The 20,114-nt window shown below is 44.3% G+C and overlaps 2 protein-coding genes across 17 annotated transcripts in view; one reads left to right on the forward strand and one right to left on the reverse strand.

Annotated features, from left to right (window-relative positions):
- LOC131876885 (cAMP-specific 3',5'-cyclic phosphodiesterase 4C-like) overlaps nucleotides 1–2,789 on the forward strand; it is an 86,164-nt gene extending 83,375 nt beyond the window's left edge. For all 7 annotated transcript variants that reach the window (XM_059222411.1, XM_059222408.1, XM_059222412.1 and 4 more), the window contains 2 exons: nucleotides 1,050–1,232; nucleotides 1,690–2,789. In XM_059222411.1, the coding sequence (XP_059078394.1) occupies nucleotides 1,050–1,232; nucleotides 1,690–1,935 (429 nt within the window). In that variant the 3' untranslated portion in view covers nucleotides 1,936–2,789. The remainder of the gene's footprint in view (nucleotides 1–1,049; nucleotides 1,233–1,689) is intronic.
- Nucleotides 2,396–20,114, reverse strand: part of LOC131876886 (cAMP-specific 3',5'-cyclic phosphodiesterase-like) — a 125,191-nt gene continuing 107,472 nt past the window's right edge. For all 10 annotated transcript variants that reach the window (XM_059222422.1, XM_059222420.1, XM_059222421.1 and 7 more), the window contains 10 exons: nucleotides 18,512–18,585; nucleotides 18,318–18,430; nucleotides 7,204–7,294; nucleotides 6,336–6,676; nucleotides 6,094–6,258; nucleotides 5,913–6,012; nucleotides 5,645–5,799; nucleotides 5,377–5,499; nucleotides 5,097–5,279; nucleotides 2,396–4,017 (listed from right to left, as the gene is read on the reverse strand). In XM_059222422.1, the coding sequence (XP_059078405.1) occupies nucleotides 3,559–4,017; nucleotides 5,097–5,279; nucleotides 5,377–5,499; nucleotides 5,645–5,799; nucleotides 5,913–6,012; nucleotides 6,094–6,258; nucleotides 6,336–6,676; nucleotides 7,204–7,294; nucleotides 18,318–18,430; nucleotides 18,512–18,585 (1,804 nt within the window). In that variant the 3' untranslated portion in view covers nucleotides 2,396–3,558. The remainder of the gene's footprint in view (nucleotides 4,018–5,096; nucleotides 5,280–5,376; nucleotides 5,500–5,644; nucleotides 5,800–5,912; nucleotides 6,013–6,093; nucleotides 6,259–6,335; nucleotides 6,677–7,203; nucleotides 7,295–18,317; nucleotides 18,431–18,511; nucleotides 18,586–20,114) is intronic.

Raw genomic sequence — 20,114 nt, forward strand, 5'->3', positions numbered from 1 at the left:
AGGAAAGTCTGGTTTCTTAAGATTCCTCATGGAACTACTCTTGATGATGGGTTGGTGCATGGATCAAGTCTGCAACCCAAAGCTGGGCTCTGCCCATTATTAGGCATGGGAGGTCCTCCTTAATTATAACGCACTGCGTACTCCCTGCACGGAGTACGTACGTATGTACGTACCTACGTCCGTCCGTCTGGTGGGTTTCGCTTACGTAGGTGTAGCTAGTGGAACCGGAGGAGGGACCATTATGGGTAGTGGGTGGTCGTTAGCTGGCAGGCTGGATATCGAAACGAAAACTTATGGAACCAACATAAGAAAGAATCTCAACAAGAACCGAGGATAACTGTGGAAACAGTGGACCCTGGTCTTCCAAATAGAAAGGGCAACATAGAAGCGAGGACAAGCTAGAAGCTCGGATTTCCGTGCCATGATTCGGAAGTCGAGCTAGAACTTGGCAAGAAAGCTTGAAAGTACATTGAGCTCCAGACGCGTCCATTCAAAGTTGATGAACTGAGACTTGGCTACACACGTATCCTCTATGTAAGCTATTACTTGGGTCAACATAGACGTTAGCACATTCTCGGACTTTTTTGAAATCAGGATGTCAAGAAGATCTACTGAATACGAATATAGGGTTACAATCCGGAGGAAAATTCAAATAACATACTTTGAGGCATTTAGGGAAAAATATGAGCACATTTTTTTTCTACTGCCAAATTCTCTTGCAGCTTAGCCAACCTAAAAAAATCGAACAGTATTGTTGAATTCTTTGTTGAGTTATATCATTCTACATATTTCAAAATGTGTCCAAAGTGTGTCGGATGGTTTTGAAAATGAAATATTGTAACAATCATCTGATCAGCAATTTTAATAGTTTAAAAGATACCCGAAAGGCAAAGAATACGGAAGTAGAAAATGTGCTCATTTTTGGTTACTTTTTGGTAAATCATTGACATACCGTTGGCCTTGCTGTTTCCTCTGTCTCTAGATCTAAGTACAGCTCGGGAACCTCAAATGACACTCAGATTTAAAAGCTATCTTTTCTTCTGTTCAAGGTCCTTCAGAATATGGTTCACTGCGCGGACTTATCCAACCCAACCAAGCCACTTCCTATCTATCGCCATTGGGTGGATCTCATCACCGACGAGTTCTTCAGACAAGGCGATCTTGAGCGCGGACAAGGACTAGACATCAGTCCCATGTGTGATAAATTTAATGCCACCGTGGAAAAGTCTCAGGTAGGAAAAGGTCGTGGGTTGTCCTCGAAGAGATACTGTTTGGATGTGAAGGCCGTGTTGTTTGCCTAACGTCAAGAACGTACAAGTGCGATGAAGGGGGTCTTAAGCTCAAGTGACCTTCAAACGACCAATTAATTTTGATCTAGCATCCTTTGCTTATTTACCTCAAATTGTTCACATTGTTCTTGACCTGCAGTGCTACCCTTTGGCACATACTTGGCTGAACTAATTGAAGAGGTTTCTCACTGAAGTTCCCTCTTTGGATCATGAACTGTTATTATGATTCAGGGTTGGAAACGGGTAATAACTTGAACCCCCAACAAAGGGCATCCGTCTATATAGCTCAATTTGGGATAATTTCAACAACCAAAGAAAAGGTGATCTGCCTTTGGTTGCGAAATCCAGAAATCCCGAACTGATGCCAACCTTCCAGTTCATCACTCTCCCTTTGTTTCAGGTGGGATTTATTGACTATATCGTGCACCCGTTGTGGGAAACTTGGGCCGACCTGGTCTATCCTGATGCCGTGGACATTTTAGCCAACCTTGAGAACAACAGAGATTGGTACTTCAATCAAATCCCCCTAAGTCCTGGCCAATCAAAGGAGGATTTGGATCGCGACGAATCAGAGAGTGACTCCGGGGACTCGGAGACTGGAGCACACTATCAGGACGCCGAATGCCAGCCATTGCAACAAGTTTAGAGATCGATTCCCGAGGATTATCTTGGCAGAACAACCCACCAAGGACGCCCTATCAAAGGCTCTTTGGATGGAAAGCTCCAACTTCAAGCGCCAACCTCAAGAGCCATCTCGTGACAAATACAGAAAGCACAAACAAAGGAAGTGAGTGGGGAACCAATGTGGATTCTTGGCACCAGCGATGAGCGGTGTTGTTGTTGTCCATGATGATCAAGACGAGATAAAAGCAATGCAATCTTGCAGGGATTAGATTGAAATCCTGCGGATATTGGGAGTAAGAATACTGATTACTTTCTCAACATATCCTCCCCCCTAAACACCCATCATACAATAGACCAGCCAATGGATGAGAAATGATTGCAGGAAGTGTTCTTCCAACCTCGTGATGAAGGCGCTTAATGACTTTACTGAAAATTCAGGTCTTCCACCATGAAGAACAACTCAATGTGTTTTTGTGCCAAAATTGCCCAGCCAGAAATTCCAACAGTGTCAATCCACATATCATCATCCTCATCCTCAAGACATGCCATAGTCATCAATTCAACACATTTTTTACCGCAAGATTCATCTCGAGACAAGATGTGGTGAAAGTGACTTCGAGTTTTCATTTCAGTACGAATGTGATAAATTTAGGAAAATATGGGATGATCTAGGAGGCCGTTCTAAAAAAGAGAAACTTTGAATACCAACAACCACTATGACAAGTCATGAGGAACACCCATATACATACACACAAATTGATGTCTATATAGCATATTTTAGAGCATAATATCAGGTATCCTAATAACAACAGTAAACCGACCTAAATAAATCGTGAACACAAATGAAATATAAAAGCTGTAGAAAAAAAACCGAAACGTTGGATTCGAGATATTTAAGCTGTTTTTTTTTTTTGGCCACATGAAAATCTATATATTCTTGATGATAATGAGTTGCTGTTGTTGTTGTTCTGGTTGTTGTTTTAGTCGTCGTAGTAGTAGTAGTAGTAATAGTAGTTGGTTAGTTTGGTTTTTGACATAGAGACTAAGGATGGTTGTTAGCTATAACTGGTAGAGAAGATATTATGTACTGTGTACTTGAAATATAGAGTAAGTAATCGATCAGAATAGTAGATGTGACGGTGACGTTGACGTTGATGATGATGAATGATAAGGTTGATTTTTTGAAGTAGAAGATCGTTCTGCTCATTACTATCCCACGGTTTGACACCTCACAATGCGACCAGCGCTCTATTATGCTTGTTTCCGGACTCCTTCACATGTTTCAATTGATTTTGTTTTGGCCTTATGACACTTCTTTTGTTGGATTGTTGTGCTCAGAGCATCACAGCAGTCTTTGATATTCCAAGATGGTTCTTCCCATGATTAGGTTTGGTTTTGATTCATCCGTCACCCATAAGAAGGACACACCTTCGGGCATTGATTTCTTCGACACGGTCAGCTTTCTTGTTCTTTTTTTTATGCGGGATGCATTTGTTTCGAAGCGTACGCAGGCTTTTCTCCAACACTGGCTCTGGGTCGTGTTCTGACCTTTTTCCTTCTGCTCATTTTCACAACACTGGTTTCACTGAGCCGCGCAGTACCGCCCATGCCCCCACCGTTAGAGAGAATCTTCAGGCGGGGCGGCTCATACATCCGTCTCCAAGTCCTTTTCGTCCAGATTATCCTCATCCTCCTCGTGGAGGGTCATTTGAAATTGGATCCTATCACTCACAGCATTGGCCGAGCTATTAGCACTGCTCTTGTCGCCAGAGCTGTTGTTGTTGATATTATTGTTGTTGTTGTTGTTGTTACTGCCGCCACCCCCACCGCTGCCACCCCCACCAGTTCCACCACTACCTCCACCACCACCACTGTCACTTCCTCCGGCGGCAGTGGCGTCATCTTCACTGGAGGCAGAGCCTGAGTTGGGCTCGTCCTCTTCGGTAAGAATCTTTTTCGTGGTAGACGTTGGGCTGTCCACGATCTGGTTGAACCACCACTCACGGTTGGACTCGAGGTTCTCCAGGATCTCCCCTGCGTCTGGATATACCAGATCAGCCCATGTCTCCCACAGTGGATGTACAATGTAGTCGATGAATCCAACCTGAAAGAGAGTTAGATTGCATTTTTAGTCAATCATAAAAGTGCAAAAAAAATATGAGATTGAGGGTGTTGGTTGCAAATATTTCATGCCACTATGTGTTTCAATTGTCGCAATGCTCATGACTCTTGGTGCGACATTCTGAAATCCAAGGTTTTTTTTCGTAACTAAAACGTATTTCTACCCGCTAAAGAGCCCTTCCCGGAGTTAAAGGACAGGTCAAATATCCAAGTCTTATCCCGGATAGAATGCACTTTAATTGATAATTAGGTTGAGATCGAATTGAGCATGAAATCGATGGGCACAATTCTTCAATTCTTTGAAAAAAAATGAAACAGTCTTGGATATCCTCCTAAAGACAAGCACCTAATAAAGTTTCACATTCGTGACCTAGGGCATGGCGGTTTATTGTCTGCTGTAAGAACCACATTCCATTAAAATCATAAAAAATCAATCAAATCATTTGAAACAAAATCAGATCATGACGATTTTAAAGCGTATTCATGGGGAGCTAAAATATTGGTGGAAAGTTCACACCTTTCAGAGGCATCTTGAAGACCAACTTTCAAATGAATGCGAAAATTTAGTCGCACTTTACAATTGAATTGGTATTGAAATTTCGAGTTATTATAATTTTTGGTTTTAGTTAAAGGCAACAATGATCTGTCCTTCCTCATATAAAAACCGGAATAATTTCGAATTTGAATCCAAAAACGAATAGGAATATTAGTGGCAATGAAAGAGAAATCAACGAAATCAATTCTTCTCTTACTTAATTGTGGACACTTTTTTGTGAACCCCATGAAAACCAGAGCTTACAGAGTGACCAAGAAAAACTCGATCCCTCCCCACCCCCAAAAAAAACTCAGCAATAACATTGCTATCTGGTTCAAAGACTCGTTCTGCCAACCCCAGCCTTATCATTTAAAGATTTTATACGTTCCAAAAAAATAAACCTGTGATAAGTTTTTGATGGTGTGTAGTCTATCATTAATTTGAATATTTTTGAATGGGCGCATGTTCGAAGAAAAAGACTTGCTTGATCAAGTGATCTCGCCAATCGTGTCGCCGGACATACATACTTGTGATTTCTCCACCGTGGCGTTGAGTCGGTCGCACATCGGGCTAATGTCAAGTCCTTGGTCCCGTTCTTTGTCACCCTGTTGGAAGAACTCCTCCATGATACGGCCACACCACTTGCGGTAAAGATCCAAAGGCTTGGTTGGACCAGCCAAATCCGCGCAATGGACCATATTTTGAAGAACCTGTAACCATCAAACAATCCAGATTGATTGATTAAACAATATACTACGTATATCCGTGATAGATATGATACACGATTTAACTGGTAGAGAGACTTGCCTGAATTCGGTCTGTGTAGTTATCCAGGAGAAGAACTCCCGATCCGGCCACTTTTTTGGTCTCGACCATTGTCTTCAAGTCTGCCAAAAGGCTCATATGTTTAGACATATCCGTGGCCAAAACCTAAAACAAGAAGGTGCTCGCAAGTTAATTTGGCTCCGCTAACATAACTGATCAATAAATGTTGATTCTTGCGCTCGACAAGAATAGAACATCGTTGATCTACGTATGTATGTGGGTAAAAAGGGCATCTTGAAAAGTGTCTTACCATGTCAATGACCATTTTGCGCAGAGTTTGCCTTTGCTTCTTGTTCAGATTGATGAAAATATCACAGTCCTTGTTCTGAACAAGTTTGAACGCCACGGCTAAATGATGGTTTTCCAAAACCGATTCGTCATTGTACATCAAAGCCAATTCCGAACCTGAATCACGATAAACATAAAGGTCACTTATCGTTATCTGTTACGACCTGGCGATGCGATTTGAACCCAAAGGGAGGCTGCCTTTGAAATCAGCACCTGTTTTTAAGACTCACTTGTGTTGATGAGATATTGGTTGGTTAGTCCCGGATGATCGACATCGTGGATAGCTGCCGCAAACAGTCCCCCGAGCACCTCCAGAGGAGTAAACACGCCCTGAAACAAGGATTTCAGCATGGATTTATGAATGGTATTTGAAGTGATGGCGGCGCCGATGCCAACGAGAACGCTTCCTACATTGAGGGCTGGGCTGTGCAATAGGATATTGGTGGAGTGGAGGACATCCGCAGCATGGACCGAGTTATGATAGGGAACTTCCTTGAGGTAATGCTCTTCCAGAGTCATGAAGAAGGCCAGGACAGTCTTGTGCGGAATCTTGAATTGATTTATGAGGTCATTTTCCTGGAATCAGAAGAGCAGTGTCGTTAGTTTCATCTCGTCCCAACCATCCGTGTCCACAGACGCGAGGAGCAGGTTACCTTGAATATCGTGTAACCAATCACAGTCAAGCCCTTATCTACGGCAATATCATTGACATGGAAGATGTTCAGGCCCCAATCATAGGGTTTGGAAAAAAGTTCGGCCAGCTCCTCGTCCTTGTCCGTGGCGATCCCGAATTCCGGGAGCGTCGACCCCGTGATACTGTTAGTGTGTGACAACTGATTTTTGAGACCCGGGATCTTGGACATGCAGTCCGCGGCGGCTGCCTTGCCTTTACTGCTGCCACCTTTTCCATTGGATCCACTGGAAGATGACGAACTGGACACTTGGTCATCGGTGTTGGTCCGCAGGGATTGTAGGTCCACATCTTGTTGCTTATCTGGAAGGCGACCAAGTCGTACTTTTAGCCAATCAGGTAATATTAACTGTTTTCGCTGGTGTCAATTCCTATCCACCATTTGGGAGAAGGGCTTACTCAACCGGTAGTTGCCATGGGGATTTGGAATAAATAGCGGATGTTATTTGGACGCCACAATCACTGTTTTCCAAGCGTGGTTGTGGGTGTTCCCCATTGGGTTTGGGCATATTTTCCATCAAAGAAAAGTGGCACAAAAACCAAGAGGATCCAGGACAGAGAGGTATGGTGTATATGGTGGATATGTATGGTAGTCGAAGCTCGTCGGGTTCGTATACCTTATATATACATATGTGTGTGTGTGTAAGTACTTAGCAAACAAGAAGTTCCTTCCGAACCATATGTGCGCTTCTCAGGAAATTACATTGAGAGACAATATTGATATGATATTACATGATTCACCGGGGTTCTACCGTCCGTCCACCCGTCCCATCATTGATGTCACACATTCACATCTAGAAAGTAGTAATCCTGCATACTCCTCAACTTACCCAGGAAAGTGCTACAGATGTATTCTGATATTTGGTTGCCGGATTTGGACTCGGAGAAGTGGCTGAGTTCTTTGTTGAGCATCCGTTTGAACTGCAAAGAGAGACGAAAAAGATCCGAGAATGAGACAATCTCAAAGTCCGATTAAGAATTGGAAGCGAACGTCAATAGAGCTAAACTCACATTCTTCATGATTTTGAAACATGGAATAGACATTGCCTTTTGGCTGCCTTGTGACCATAATTGTACAATGACAAACTTTTACCTCCAAACATTGGCCTTTGAAACAAAGCAAAAAAGTTCCAGTCCAAGTCTCGTGGCCATAAATGATGATTACTTCTGGCATACTGTGTTTTATGAACACCAGGGGTTGGAGTTGAAAGAAGAATGAAAAAAGCGTATTACGAAAGCCACCATTGTAACGAACAAAAAATATGCGTTTCATGGGAACGAACAAACATGTGACCAAAAAGGGGCGTTCGACCTTCAAAGAGCCTTTTTCCCAAGTTCAAAGGAGCAGTTTCCTCTTTTTGGTGTGAACAGGTGGAAGGGGGCTTACGTCAATTAGGCCAGGCAATTTTAAGGTGTTCGCCAAGTTTGAAATTATCGACAGATCGAGACGGATTTATTTCCAGCTTCATCCTGGTCTATCTGAGAGAAGGAGAGAGATCCCTTTTTGCGATGTCCCAGCTTTTTTGACTTATTTGGTCACGAACCAACTTGACCATTTTTGTCAGGGTCACCAGAGCTGATGGTGTGCGTGCAGTTTTTCTTTTTCCTTCTAATTAGTGGTTTATGTCAGCAGAGTTCATTATGGTGGCGTGTTTCGAAAATCCAAAGTTGTTTTCCATTTTTTGGTTTGTTCCACGTTCCATTACCTAGTTACAACTTGACATGTCCACAGCTATCATAAAACACGAGTTCAAATCATATTGCGGCAAGACCCGAGATCGAGCAATGCATGATTGCTTATGCCTATTTTTCTCTTCTTTCCCCTTTCTCTGTGAGAATGCAGAACAACAACTCTTTAAAGTGTATTTGTTTTTTTTTAAGAACATTTTTGTTCTTTTTTTTCTGTTATCTTTTACTCTATTTGGAATGGTGGCCATTTTTTAAGTCTCATATTGGTGAGCAACCCATATGGTATCATAACAGCACAATCGAATAGACTCTCCGATTGTATCCAAAATTCTACCAGACCAGACGCCCTATGTACGGAAGGAGAAAAATAGAGGATAGAAATTCCACCAGGACCCACCGTCAGAGTTTGGGCGTATGCACTTGAAATGGAACATCAGAAATACTTGGTTCCATCTGGCGAATGAGCACGCCTCAATTGATAAGAAAGCATTGGAATGTTTGTGTGTTTTTCTTTCCACCTCCTTCCCGCTCAGGGTTTGTGGCGCTCTCGAAGAGAGCATTGCTATTACAAGTCATTTTGTGCCGGGTTCAAAAGGCCATTCAAGCAAGTAGAATGCGGACTTGGAACACAAATGAAGTAGAAATGGCTCATGATCCCAATTGGCTAGCGATGAATAAGGAAGAAAGTGTAGAACGTGTAGAAAGATATACCCACATTGCTAACTCATTACAATGATGCTGTTGGGCAATGTGAGACAAAAAAGGGGGAAAACAGGGAACATATCTTGATATGGCAGTAATGCGAAAAAGAGCGCACCATTGAGAGGCCCTGAATGGGAGCGGAATGAGGATGGATTAATCCGCTGATGAGCCACATTCAACTCGAGAGAAACGTCAATTTCCCACGTTCAGAACTCCCATTGTGCTTCCCAGATGAGTATGTAAATATCCAGGTTGGGATCGGAGCGAGAGAGAGAGAGAGAAAGAGAGATGAATGCTCTCATCCACTGATTTAGGGCTTCCAAGATGCTTGTCTCAGTCTGGAACCGAATCCAGGGCTAATTGTACAATTCGTTCTCACGGAAAAGTGTGTACGTAGTCTGCTTGTTCCTGTCAGTTAGATAATTGAATCAGCTCGACAAAGGCCAGAGGAGACCACCTAGCTCAGACATTGAAACTGAACCACCCCATTTGAAGGGCTTCTTCTTTTTTAATTGTGGAGCTAAATATACATTTACAGAGGCAACGAAATACAAGGTATCGTTTTGGGGCCCAAGAAGGCAGGGGGGAGCGACAAGTCGAGCTCGATGACCTTGGTGCAGTTGACAGCTTGATGAGATTTTGGGAGAGGGAACGAAAGCCATCTTGGTAGTGTTGTGTCAACATGGAACCCTTTCTTTGTCTTTTCTTTCGTGGGCGAGTGTACCCAAAGCCAGTTTGGGTGCCCAAGGAAACGGAGGACTTGATTGGAAAGAAGCTTTGCCACAATGTTCCAGCCAAGCTCTCCAAAGGGAGAAAATTTACATGAAATGAGCAACGCCCTTCATCCTCACTCAAAAGAGGAATAACCACAAAATGGACAGGTACAATCTTATCCAGGTCTTAGGAGAATATCAACGTGTCTGTGGATGGAATTGCTTTTCTACTGTACGTAGGGCGAAGCTTTTGGATGGTGTTGTTGCTGCTGGGTTTTTATTTATTTCCACGTCAACATGAGACATGGCTGGCTCAAAGAGGTGATCCGTTGATTGTTCCCAAACCAAGATATAACCACTTGCGTACGGAAAAGGAATTTGCCCCCCCCCCCATTCTTCCTCAAAAAACAACTTCAATTGATCTTGATGCAATAGGAGTTCATAATATCGCGAAAGTATGACTTATATCATACCAGGTTGAACGTTCTTCCTAAGTCTTCCAGGAATATTCAAAAAAGTTCAGGAATAGACGTGGGTTTTATGATGCACTCTCCATTTTCTGTGTTAGAATGTGTATCTGGGCCTCTTGTCAACAAGACTTGTGGTAACTTGAGAACCCGGCTGTATGGCTCTATAATAGCTCAGTGAGGTGCCTGGGACTTCCAAAGGGGGTCTCTCTGGCATGTTAATTTAATGAGTTGCCTCCTTGGCACTTCAGCAGTTCACGGTTTCATTGTTAACTGCTGTTGATTTAATCATCATCTCTCATTCCTTCTACCACTATGGTACTATTCGTGGTCCTCTTCCTAATACAACATCTTCTAAATAGTAAACCAGTACCACCACCAACATCACCGCTCTGAGGTGGCTCAGAAAATGTAATCCTTTCTGTTGGTTTGACCTTTAAAGTTTAAATTCCTCATCCTCGCTCTGGTCGATTCCAAAGACCCAATTTCCGCTCACCACGGTGTACACGTTTTTCTCTCTATTGTGTGACAAGCTTTAGATGTGCACCAACAATGTGAGGGTACGAAGATAACTAGGACAGCCATTGAACAAATGAGAATCTTCTCAGATAGCATAACATTCCAATTAGTGGGATATCCATTCCAAAGGGGGGGGGGGGGAGAGCAAATGAGAGGAGAGGAGGCGTTCAACTTTCATCCCAATGAGGTTCCAGAACCGAATTATGATGACCTTGCAGCACCACATAAACCGCACAAGTTTATGGGGAGAGGGGTTGGAGGATTTCCAGCCACTTCATAAGGTGTGTTTCTTGTTCATTTCTTGGAATGAATCTATAAATCTTGAAGTGGACATTGAAGTGAAACCAGAACCCCTGAGTCGTCGAGTGGAACCAGTTCCTTTTTAGACTTGTTTCAAAGATTGTTTACCCGCCAAAAGTGCTTGTTGTCAAACGAGTTTGCGTGGGCTGATGAGTGTGAAATTGCCTCCTCTCATGCTCGATCCCAAGCCTGAAGTGGAGACGGGAGACACTGGAGAAAGTCGTTGATGGTGTCTATGAAAATACATTTTTAATGCCTTAAATGCCGTTCTTAAGACGCTTTCAACAGTAATCAGTTTGGCACGAGGGAGGCAGGAAAAGGGAAACCCATTTGCCGCACCAATCTCCGCTTAAACGTGGGTTGTAGGTTCCAAGTTGTACCTATGGGCTGAATTGAATTATAGGGTCCCCAACAATTTCTAGCTTGGTCTCTCTCTCTAGTACGTAGACAGCTGGCTTCAAGGCCTGGATCCGTAATAGCCAGGAGATGGGGATGAAGGGGAACCTGCTAACTTGATTATACCATTGTGAGCGCGTTATATTACTACTTCTGTATGTCTCTGTGCTTGTGCCTTCAGTCTGGTCTTCAGAGTGTGTGTGTATGTGTGTGTAGGGTGTGTGTGGGAGAAGGGTCTATGTATACCTTGCTTTTCCGTAAAAATTTGAACAGGGCTGACATATCCTTGGACTCGCATTCTTCCAATGGAAGAAGGGAGCACCGCCGACATCGACAATTCCCCGGGGAGGTTGGCGTCCGTGGCGATCGGTTCTCCGGACTAGTTCCGGACTTAGGACTTTGACACTCGAAATGGAAGGTGGCCTCGCCTTGACCCGAGGCGGGGCGGGGCGAGAGTGAGTTGCAATGCTGGTGACTCTCTTTGGAAGAGCTCTTGCGGAAGGTCAATGCAAACGGGTTGGTTTCCCAACTGCGTTTCCGGAATGGCTTCAATTTTTTGGAGCAGGAGGACGAGGAGGATGCCGCAGACGACGACCCGGCCACGGAAGTGGTCTGGCTTGGCAGGTCCTCCTGGGAAGGATTGGGCGAGAGGAGGCAAGTCTCATCCCCAAAATGGTCCTGCTTTTGGAGGCGTTTGTCCTTGCGCTTCTTAAGACGGGCAGTAAAACTCAACGGCGAAGTGGACCGTGACACTTTGTCCGGAACGGTGAGGGTGGCCGACCCCGGGGACGAGCATGTGGACCCACCCGACAAGGACTTATCCAATCGATGTCGACTGGAACTCAATGACATGTGAAGTGGGGAGGATGGCTCTGTTGTGCACGAACCCGACGAGTTGCCTGCAGACTTGCCCATGATTTGCCGCTTCTCCCGAGCATCCATGTCACTTGAACAATTGTGAGACCGAGCCGCAGTATCACCCCATAATGATGACGCCTTCAGCAGCACCACGACTGACACTCTCACCAAGTATTAATGGGCAGATAAACTCTCAAAGAATTTGCACTAATGACAACTAGCAACATGGTCCATCAAGTTCTCACCACTCGGCCCATGGTCGTGTTTAGAACAGGACTCCTTGTTTCCCTCTAGAAAAAAAAGTTCGTTCGCCTCCTTCGCCGGCCTCTCACGCACACACACCCACACGCACGCACACATACACTCTCGCTCACGTTCTCTCTCGCTCTCGCTTGGTGTTCCTCGCTCTGGCCTCACTCTCGTTGGCTCACCCTCGCGTCTTCCCTTCACGAAGGAAGTTGTTTCGAGTAAGTGTGAGGCCCACCCCAACCAACAACCTCGGACCGAGGCTCCAGTCTTCAGACTCACAATAGAACTGCGCCTGAGTGGTGATCGTGGGCTTCACTTTTTTCCTCCCTCTCTTGCCTGCTCTGTGTTCGCAAGTCGCCTCTCAACGAACCATTGGATCCACGGACTGACGTAGGTGGTTCCAGCTTCTTCCTGTTCCTTTGGCACTCGTTTCTTCTCTTCTCTTCCTAAGAGGATTGATACCACTCGCAACTGGCTGGTTCTTCCCTCTATTCCTGGTCGGTGGCCATGGCAGCTCTGTCAGGCCTAAATACATTCTACGTGACGCTCACCAATACGCCGAAGAGTACACGACCGTGTGAGTGTAGAGATTGGAGAGGCCTGAGACGACGATGGGATGTCGGAAATGTAGTCCTCGAGGCCCAAGCCGACTAAGAAACAAGTCGACCAACCCAAGCACCATGCAATGTCGGCTTGGCGGCTCACTGACCGACCCGTCGGCCTCCTCAACCACCCAAGAGAAAACGGAACGGATGTATGGATCCATGGATAAGAATAAGGTACTTGGAACAAGAAAAGATTCCCCAAAGTGTAATGGCAGTCTTGCTGCGTACTACTCGTTCAACCACGGTCATAACCACGACTCCTGTCCATTGAGCCATGTACCGTAGAGCGGAGGACACGGCGGGCGGCTGCCGTCCTCCCCAGGGAATGAAACTTGTATCCATTAGGGCAAAAAGCAACACTCCTAATGCTCACTCGCAAACGTACGTCGCACCGCAACTTGGGGTCCACCACTTGACTCAACAACAGTCGAAAGAGTGAGAGTGAAGACGCAATGGAAATCTCTTGCAAAAAAAAAACGATCAACAACATTGAAAATACGCAATCACGCATTGCAACTGAAATCTGTCTGCGTGAATGGAACAAAGTAAAAGAGACTTGTAATTCGTGTGTTTAGACCAAGACTATGAATGCAAGCACAAAGAAAGAGGAGCCAGACTCGGAGTAGCGTTGAGTTGAAGAGTATAGAGGTCTTGAACTTGGACTATAACAATGCTGAAATCGTGACGTTTTCCCCATTCTTATGACTCTGTTAGAACTCCATGTACATCAAGATATATTCATTTCGATCATTTTCTACTTGATACGCAAGAGTACCATAATCAATCCAATTGCTATAGAATTAGCTCGTCCCAACAGTTCGAACGTGATTTTGTCCAAGGCGGCAATTTCCCTCTATATCAGACAGACATGGATGGCATGTCTCGCTTTGGCCTTCGCTCGATTGGCGCGTCAAACACACAACCAAGACCGGATTTGATTGACCACAATTGGTTTGTCGTGCTGGTTGATGATTTTGTTGCCAATCTTGGCCACCACAGCGAGTAGATTGTAGTAGGTACGTCAAAGACTTGAAACGTCGAAGGCCGGTGATTTGCAACCAGTTATGCATGGGCAAGCATGCTCCTTTGGGATAGCACCTGGTATTTTGTCTTTGTGTGACACGTTCTCCGTACGTAAATGTGTAAATGTAACGATTACAATGCCTACATGGGAATTTGAATGTACGAGTGGAACAGGGAAACAAATTTCTTCAACCAGGGCGGACATCCGACCGTCAAAACTTCAGTCGGGAAGGGCCAGACAATCCAAAAATGTGCAAGCCAAAAGATATCGAGGACTTATTTTTAGCCTTCGTTTCAAGTGGAAAACACGAACCAAGGGACTATCTGTCTGTCTACGATGAAATTCAATTGAAGTGGTAGTGCATGTGATTGACTGATGATTAACTAGAAAAAAACCAACTAGCTCACTCTTTCTCCCTCTTTCTCCCTCTTTCTCTCTCTTTGGAGAAGAGCGAGCTCTTTCAAGTTGGCGTGTCATTGGACCGATTGTGAGATGAAAGGTTACTTGGTCCTTCAAACGGATATAAATGAACTTCTTGGAAGTGTTTGCAATCACTGGAAGGGTTTGTACCTCACAGTCAGAGATACTACTTATTTATGTATGGTCGGCCAAAGAATGACTTCCACTTGTCGCCTAAGCTCGGAAACGACGCACTGGATCATACATACGGTAATTGAATCTAACCCATCTTAGGGAGCTTCACCTATTATGTGTCACTAAACACAATCAATGGTTGTGTCTGTACTTCGGCCTCGCTCCAAGAAGATGGAAAAATAGACAGACGGATCCACAGGCCCACAGACTTACTCAGCGAGAGTCGCGATCAAGGAGTGCGAAATGGTCCGTCCAATTTCTCAGGATCGACTTGAGCCGGTCCAATATTTCTTGATGTTACACTAAGGCCTGTCCATTCACCTCCCAACGCTCTAGCGCCACCATTCCTGGGTGGCGTATGGTGGGCAGGTTGGCTGGATGGCTGGCTAGATGGCTGGATCGATGGATGGATGGAGCCTTTGACGGGATAAGTAGTCGCATTTCCTAGAGGGGTGCTCCACATTCCCCGTTCCCGAAGCCCTTGGGAAGAAGGCTGCAAGTCCTGGTCCTCCGGTTCCTGTAGTTTGTCGGAGTGTCCGTCGAGCCCCTTTATCCTTTGGTGTGTTCGACCGTTCGTCGCACTTGGACGATGTGGTGCTTGCTCGTTTTGTGTAGCGTGAAATAGTAGTAGTAGTGGTAGTAGTAGTAGTAGTAGTAGTAGTAGTGTGGAGTAGGTCCTTCTTCGTCTTCCACTTCTCTCCTCAAGCTTGTATGAAGCTTGACAGATCTTATCCTGACAAATTCCCTTTTTGTGCCAAAGTTGAAAGGGGTTCTTCTTCCACTTGGAAACTGTCTCTCGCGGCTAAGATGCAAAGTCACCAATTTGAATCGCATCTTGGCTCTACCTTGGATGGAACGCAAACGAATGCGGATCGATGCAACCCAATAGTTATGGCTTATAATTTTTTCCCCTCCTAAAATACTGGACTATTGCAGCACTGATTTCCAGCTGGCATTGACATGGGTCGTGCCTTTTTCAATGCAGGATGTGTCAACCGAGAAGCTAGGCGCATGCACTCAATATTGAAGCCACATCACGATGGCTTTCTTCTTGCCTGATCCAGTGATCCTTCAAGAATGTCATAATGGCTCGAGACTTGCTTGATTTTCAATCCAACAAGGTGGATTCTTTCTAACTTATCCAAAGGGACTGTACGTATATCAAGCAATTCCCGGAGACTCGATTGAAGGGCTTCTCCTTGGAACCAGTTTTAACATACAGCTGCAATTCGCCAAATGTCACCCTCGTACAAGGGAATGAGGGGAAAAGTGTAGGTGGATCATAATCTGGAACACATTTCACGCAGTATGTAGAGTAAAGGGCACAAAGGGCCTAAGAGAGAGCGATCCACTTTCCTTGCGCATGTGTTATTTCCCCTGTACTTGATCCTTCAATCCAAAAAGGAGACTCAAGTCCTTATGGGTTTCAGTCTATGACTCGAGACAGGATTCTGAGGTATGGCATTACTCATATCACGACCAAAGCTTTCAGGATAATCATTACAACCATACAATTTCGAGCTATTCACTCCATGATGGCCAAGACATTGGAATATTCAGTCATTAGAGCACATAAAGCAGAGAATGGTCCTCGAGAGGTTCAAATCCTTTCCAAGGACGTCTATTCCCAGGGTGTGTTGCAACACCATGACCCAAAATCAAAATCATCCTATTAGGTAAGGTCTCCATCCACTTTTTCGTTGGGAACTCTTGGTAAGAAAAGGTAATTGATTTCCTTTGAGGATTCCAAAATGATTCACGCGGCACAATCCCAATCTATCAGATATTTTCTTTCTTTCTTGTTTTATCTCGAAGACGAATACCTGGTTCCAATCATAATGAATATTAATTATAACCAAATGGAATATATTCGACCAAATCAGACTGATTGTGGGTCCGATTTTCGTTGAGAGTGAAAGAGATGAAGATCCATCAATCCAGGAATAAGGATGAAAGGAATCAGAAAACGGCTTTGGACATTCCGAAAATCATTTTCCAACATCAAATATGTACTTTCTTACTCTTGAAAAAAACATCTAGGCGAGCTTTTACACTTGATTGTGCATTTGTTCCAAGCTCAAGTTCCCATCAAAAGAAATTTGTGTGGCTTTTGGACAGCACTTTCCCATGACAAAACTCGTGTCAACGTCAACTTGAAGCCTTCGTCCGATTCTGTAATGGCACTTTAAATACAAGCGTGATGACAAGAAAATGACAAGCCGAAGATGGGGCAGGTTTGAAAATAAAAATTCTTGTAAATTTGAGGGCCAAAAGCTCTGAAATGCATTTTTTTCAGGAATCAATCAATCATGGCGGAAATTGGTCTTCTTTTACCATTGAGATTCGTCTCTCAATCTCTCCAATTGGAAAAAGACGTCCTTCCGGTCTTTTCGCATATTTCTTTGGCTTCCTTTTTGTATTTTAGTCTCTAAAACCATGAACAAGACTTGGCAATCCTGAGATGTCTAAGTGGACGGGGGTTGGATAAGGCCCATTCCTTCATGGCAGAATTGTTTACTCGCCTCCAAACATCATCTTTGGTACAAAACACTAACAACAACCATAAACATATCTCGCTCTACTTACAAATGGACCCATCAAAAACTCCACCACGAGCCTATATTTTTTGTTGGTAAGTGCTGGGAATAGGCAATAAAAAAATAAGAATGTATGGTCTTGGTATTTTTGGTTCATTTCCATTACCAGACCTTTCAACTACTATCGGCGAGGGAAGCCAGTTGTTATTCTTTCCTTCAGCCGACTCCGCACTTCCGCATTTCCGCATAGAAAATGATGGACCTGGAGGTAACAGAAATGAAGCCAAAGCCAATGACGCCAGACCCATATGTAATTGAAATCATTTCATCCATCGTAAAGACATTCTTTTGAGTAGGTCGGGCTTTTTCCTGGAGACTACGTACAGCTGGGAAGGAGAAGGATCAGTGAACCGTGTAACTGTTCTCCTTGACAAAGGGCTTCATGAGAGGAGGATCCTGTTCTAACTAACTTTGATCTCGAAACAAAAGTTCCGTCTGACATCGAATTATATCTAATTTGCTCTAGCCCATGATGGTTCAAATTGATCCTCATGGATCGTCGCCATCATCATTCTCCTCCAAACCATCGCGATCAGTTTCTGAGTTTCAATTTGGAAAACTTAAACTCCCAAATCTGGTGGGATGGAACCCAAGGAAGCTGACCCAGAGGCTCCGTGCTCCCGGATCCATACTGCTCAAATGTCGAGGCCTTTCTTGGCAACCAAATCAATCGAGGACGCATTGACGGAGAGAATTCAAGCCCGGATTTGACTTGACAAGACCAATTCGGAAAATGATATCTACGAGTAAACCGATGCCCATTGACGTCAATCCAAATCTTGTGCATTCATCCGCCCAATTAGGTTGGATTAGAGGGAAAAATGGAAACGAATCCCGTCGATTTAGCAGGGCGGACTCAATTTTTAGCTCCGGTCCTCGAGTGGTTGTGGTTGTGCTGGCCGGGCGAGCGAGCTCGAGAGAAGACCTTGGTTCCCTCCCTCCCTCTCTTTTTACTCTCCTTCCTTCCTTCTCTTCTGAAGAATGCTGCTAGCCTTTTAATTAGCGGTGTTTCCCTTTCAAAGTGAGCTGATTGCCTTCAAAGGCATTATTGACCCACTGGTTGCACTATTGACTGCGGATTGTTCCCCAAAGTCGATTATGTAAATGCGGGTCTCGGCTGAAGAGCCAACTCGAGAACGTACTAGTTCAATGGTGTACCATATGGACCCATTTCAGTTTGGGTTTGTTAGGTGGTTTTTTTCTTCTTCTTGGATATTGATGGTCGTCTTACCTTGCTGGTGGCCATGTCTGACACGGATCGGTGAGTTTGAATGGTTTCCAATTGGTCCAAGCACCAGTCCAACTCCTCGAGCGTCTCAATGGCGTTGCGAACGTAGTTCTCATCTGCAAGCGAAATGGCCCACACTCCAAGGGTTTAGTTTGCGTCAAAAACAAATTTTCAACTCTTTTAGCTCTTAGCCTCACCTCGACCAACATCGGAGGCATGATTTGTCTGATTTTGAGGTTGAATTGGCGTAGGATGACGTCGAGTGGAATTCCTGGAAAGCAGAGTCAAATCTCGGATGAGATTCAGAGAACCAATCGCTAGAGAGCGCTTGCATCTGAAGCATGCCAAGGGGCCTTCTCGACCAACAACTGAAAGCGCCCTCTATTGTCGATCCCAAATGGTCTCCCGTTCCATTTAGAAATGGACCCAGCTGAATGAGAAACGCAGTCCCATTCATGGACTGGGGAAGAAACCCCCATTGAACACATTGTATCGATGGGCCCGACCGTGACATGCAATAAAACGTTTATCGTCAGATGAAAATCCACCCACACCCACTCAGCAGTCCACCGATAATCGAGTAGAGAGCACACATTGGGGCTGCATGTGCCCATGAAACATGAAAGGTGCGTGGTCGGTCCTACATCCGTATTGATTTTGTTTTTACTAACCACCTGGTCCTTTGATCTTGCCCTAATCGATGTAATGTTCCCGTCCCACCCATGATGCATGATACCGTTTCCAATCCAATATGGAGTAATGAAGTAATATTTCAAGAAACAGGGAGCCATCGATTACTTCATTACGAGCCCATTCCAAGTGCATGCAAGGATGTGGTTGCTTATTCGGCAACGAAAGGTATTTAGGTATTTAGGATCAAATTAATCTCGTTAGGCATTGCTATTCTTGGATGTGCTGCACATTTTTGGTCCCAATTACCGGGTTCCTCCGACGGAAAAACGCAAGAGGTTCTGTATGTTAGGCCCTTTCTGCAAGCTTCACATCAAGATGGTATATGATTTTTGGCTCGTAATTTTACAATTTTTTGTTCCCTCGAGCTTCATGGGAACACCGTCAAGTTCGTAAAGAAAACATGTGCACTCTGAAGCCCGGCAGCAGAATATCGGTTCCTATATGCATTGTGATTGAACATGTTGCAATTATGCATAATGCATCGAATCGTGAATGCTTTTGTGTTTGTGCAAATGAATGCAACACGCATTCGTCAGTTTTACGCAACCGATTTCATTCCATTTTCCCCCTCACAAAATGATGAATGGCTTGTTGAATGTATAGTTTAAGGATGCCCATTCTTTTCAATTGGAGCAGGTTTTTCACTCCTCAAACATTGACAAATCACTCCGAATGGCCTCAAATAAGGTCGAGTTTTCTACTTGACTGGGTTAAAGGCGTCTTGGGACGTTGTGGGCACATTTCTTTGACTATTGTAAAAAGAAAGCCTTCACAGCGCCATGAACTACAGACATGCCACTGTCTACTATCTACAGTATATACTATATATTGTACTGAATAGATTCAAAGGAAACTAATTCTTGATTGCTTTTGCATTTCTCAAACAAGGAGATAAAAATACTTGTGAAAATTGCCAACATAGTTCTGGCCTATTTATTGGCCAAGTATGTGACCAACATTTCAATAAGACAAGGTTTTTGATTGCAATTGAAGGCGAAAATGTCGAACAGTATTTGACCAAATGGAAGTCTTGTTTTCAAACTGGGCCCACTTTCTCATTTAAGGACCATTGGATTCGCTTATTCCAATTGAAATGGGGTTGAATTT

This window comes from Tigriopus californicus, chromosome 2, assembly GCF_007210705.1.
Source record: "Tigriopus californicus strain San Diego chromosome 2, Tcal_SD_v2.1, whole genome shotgun sequence".
NCBI classification, from domain to species: Eukaryota; Metazoa; Arthropoda; class Copepoda; order Harpacticoida; family Harpacticidae; genus Tigriopus; species Tigriopus californicus.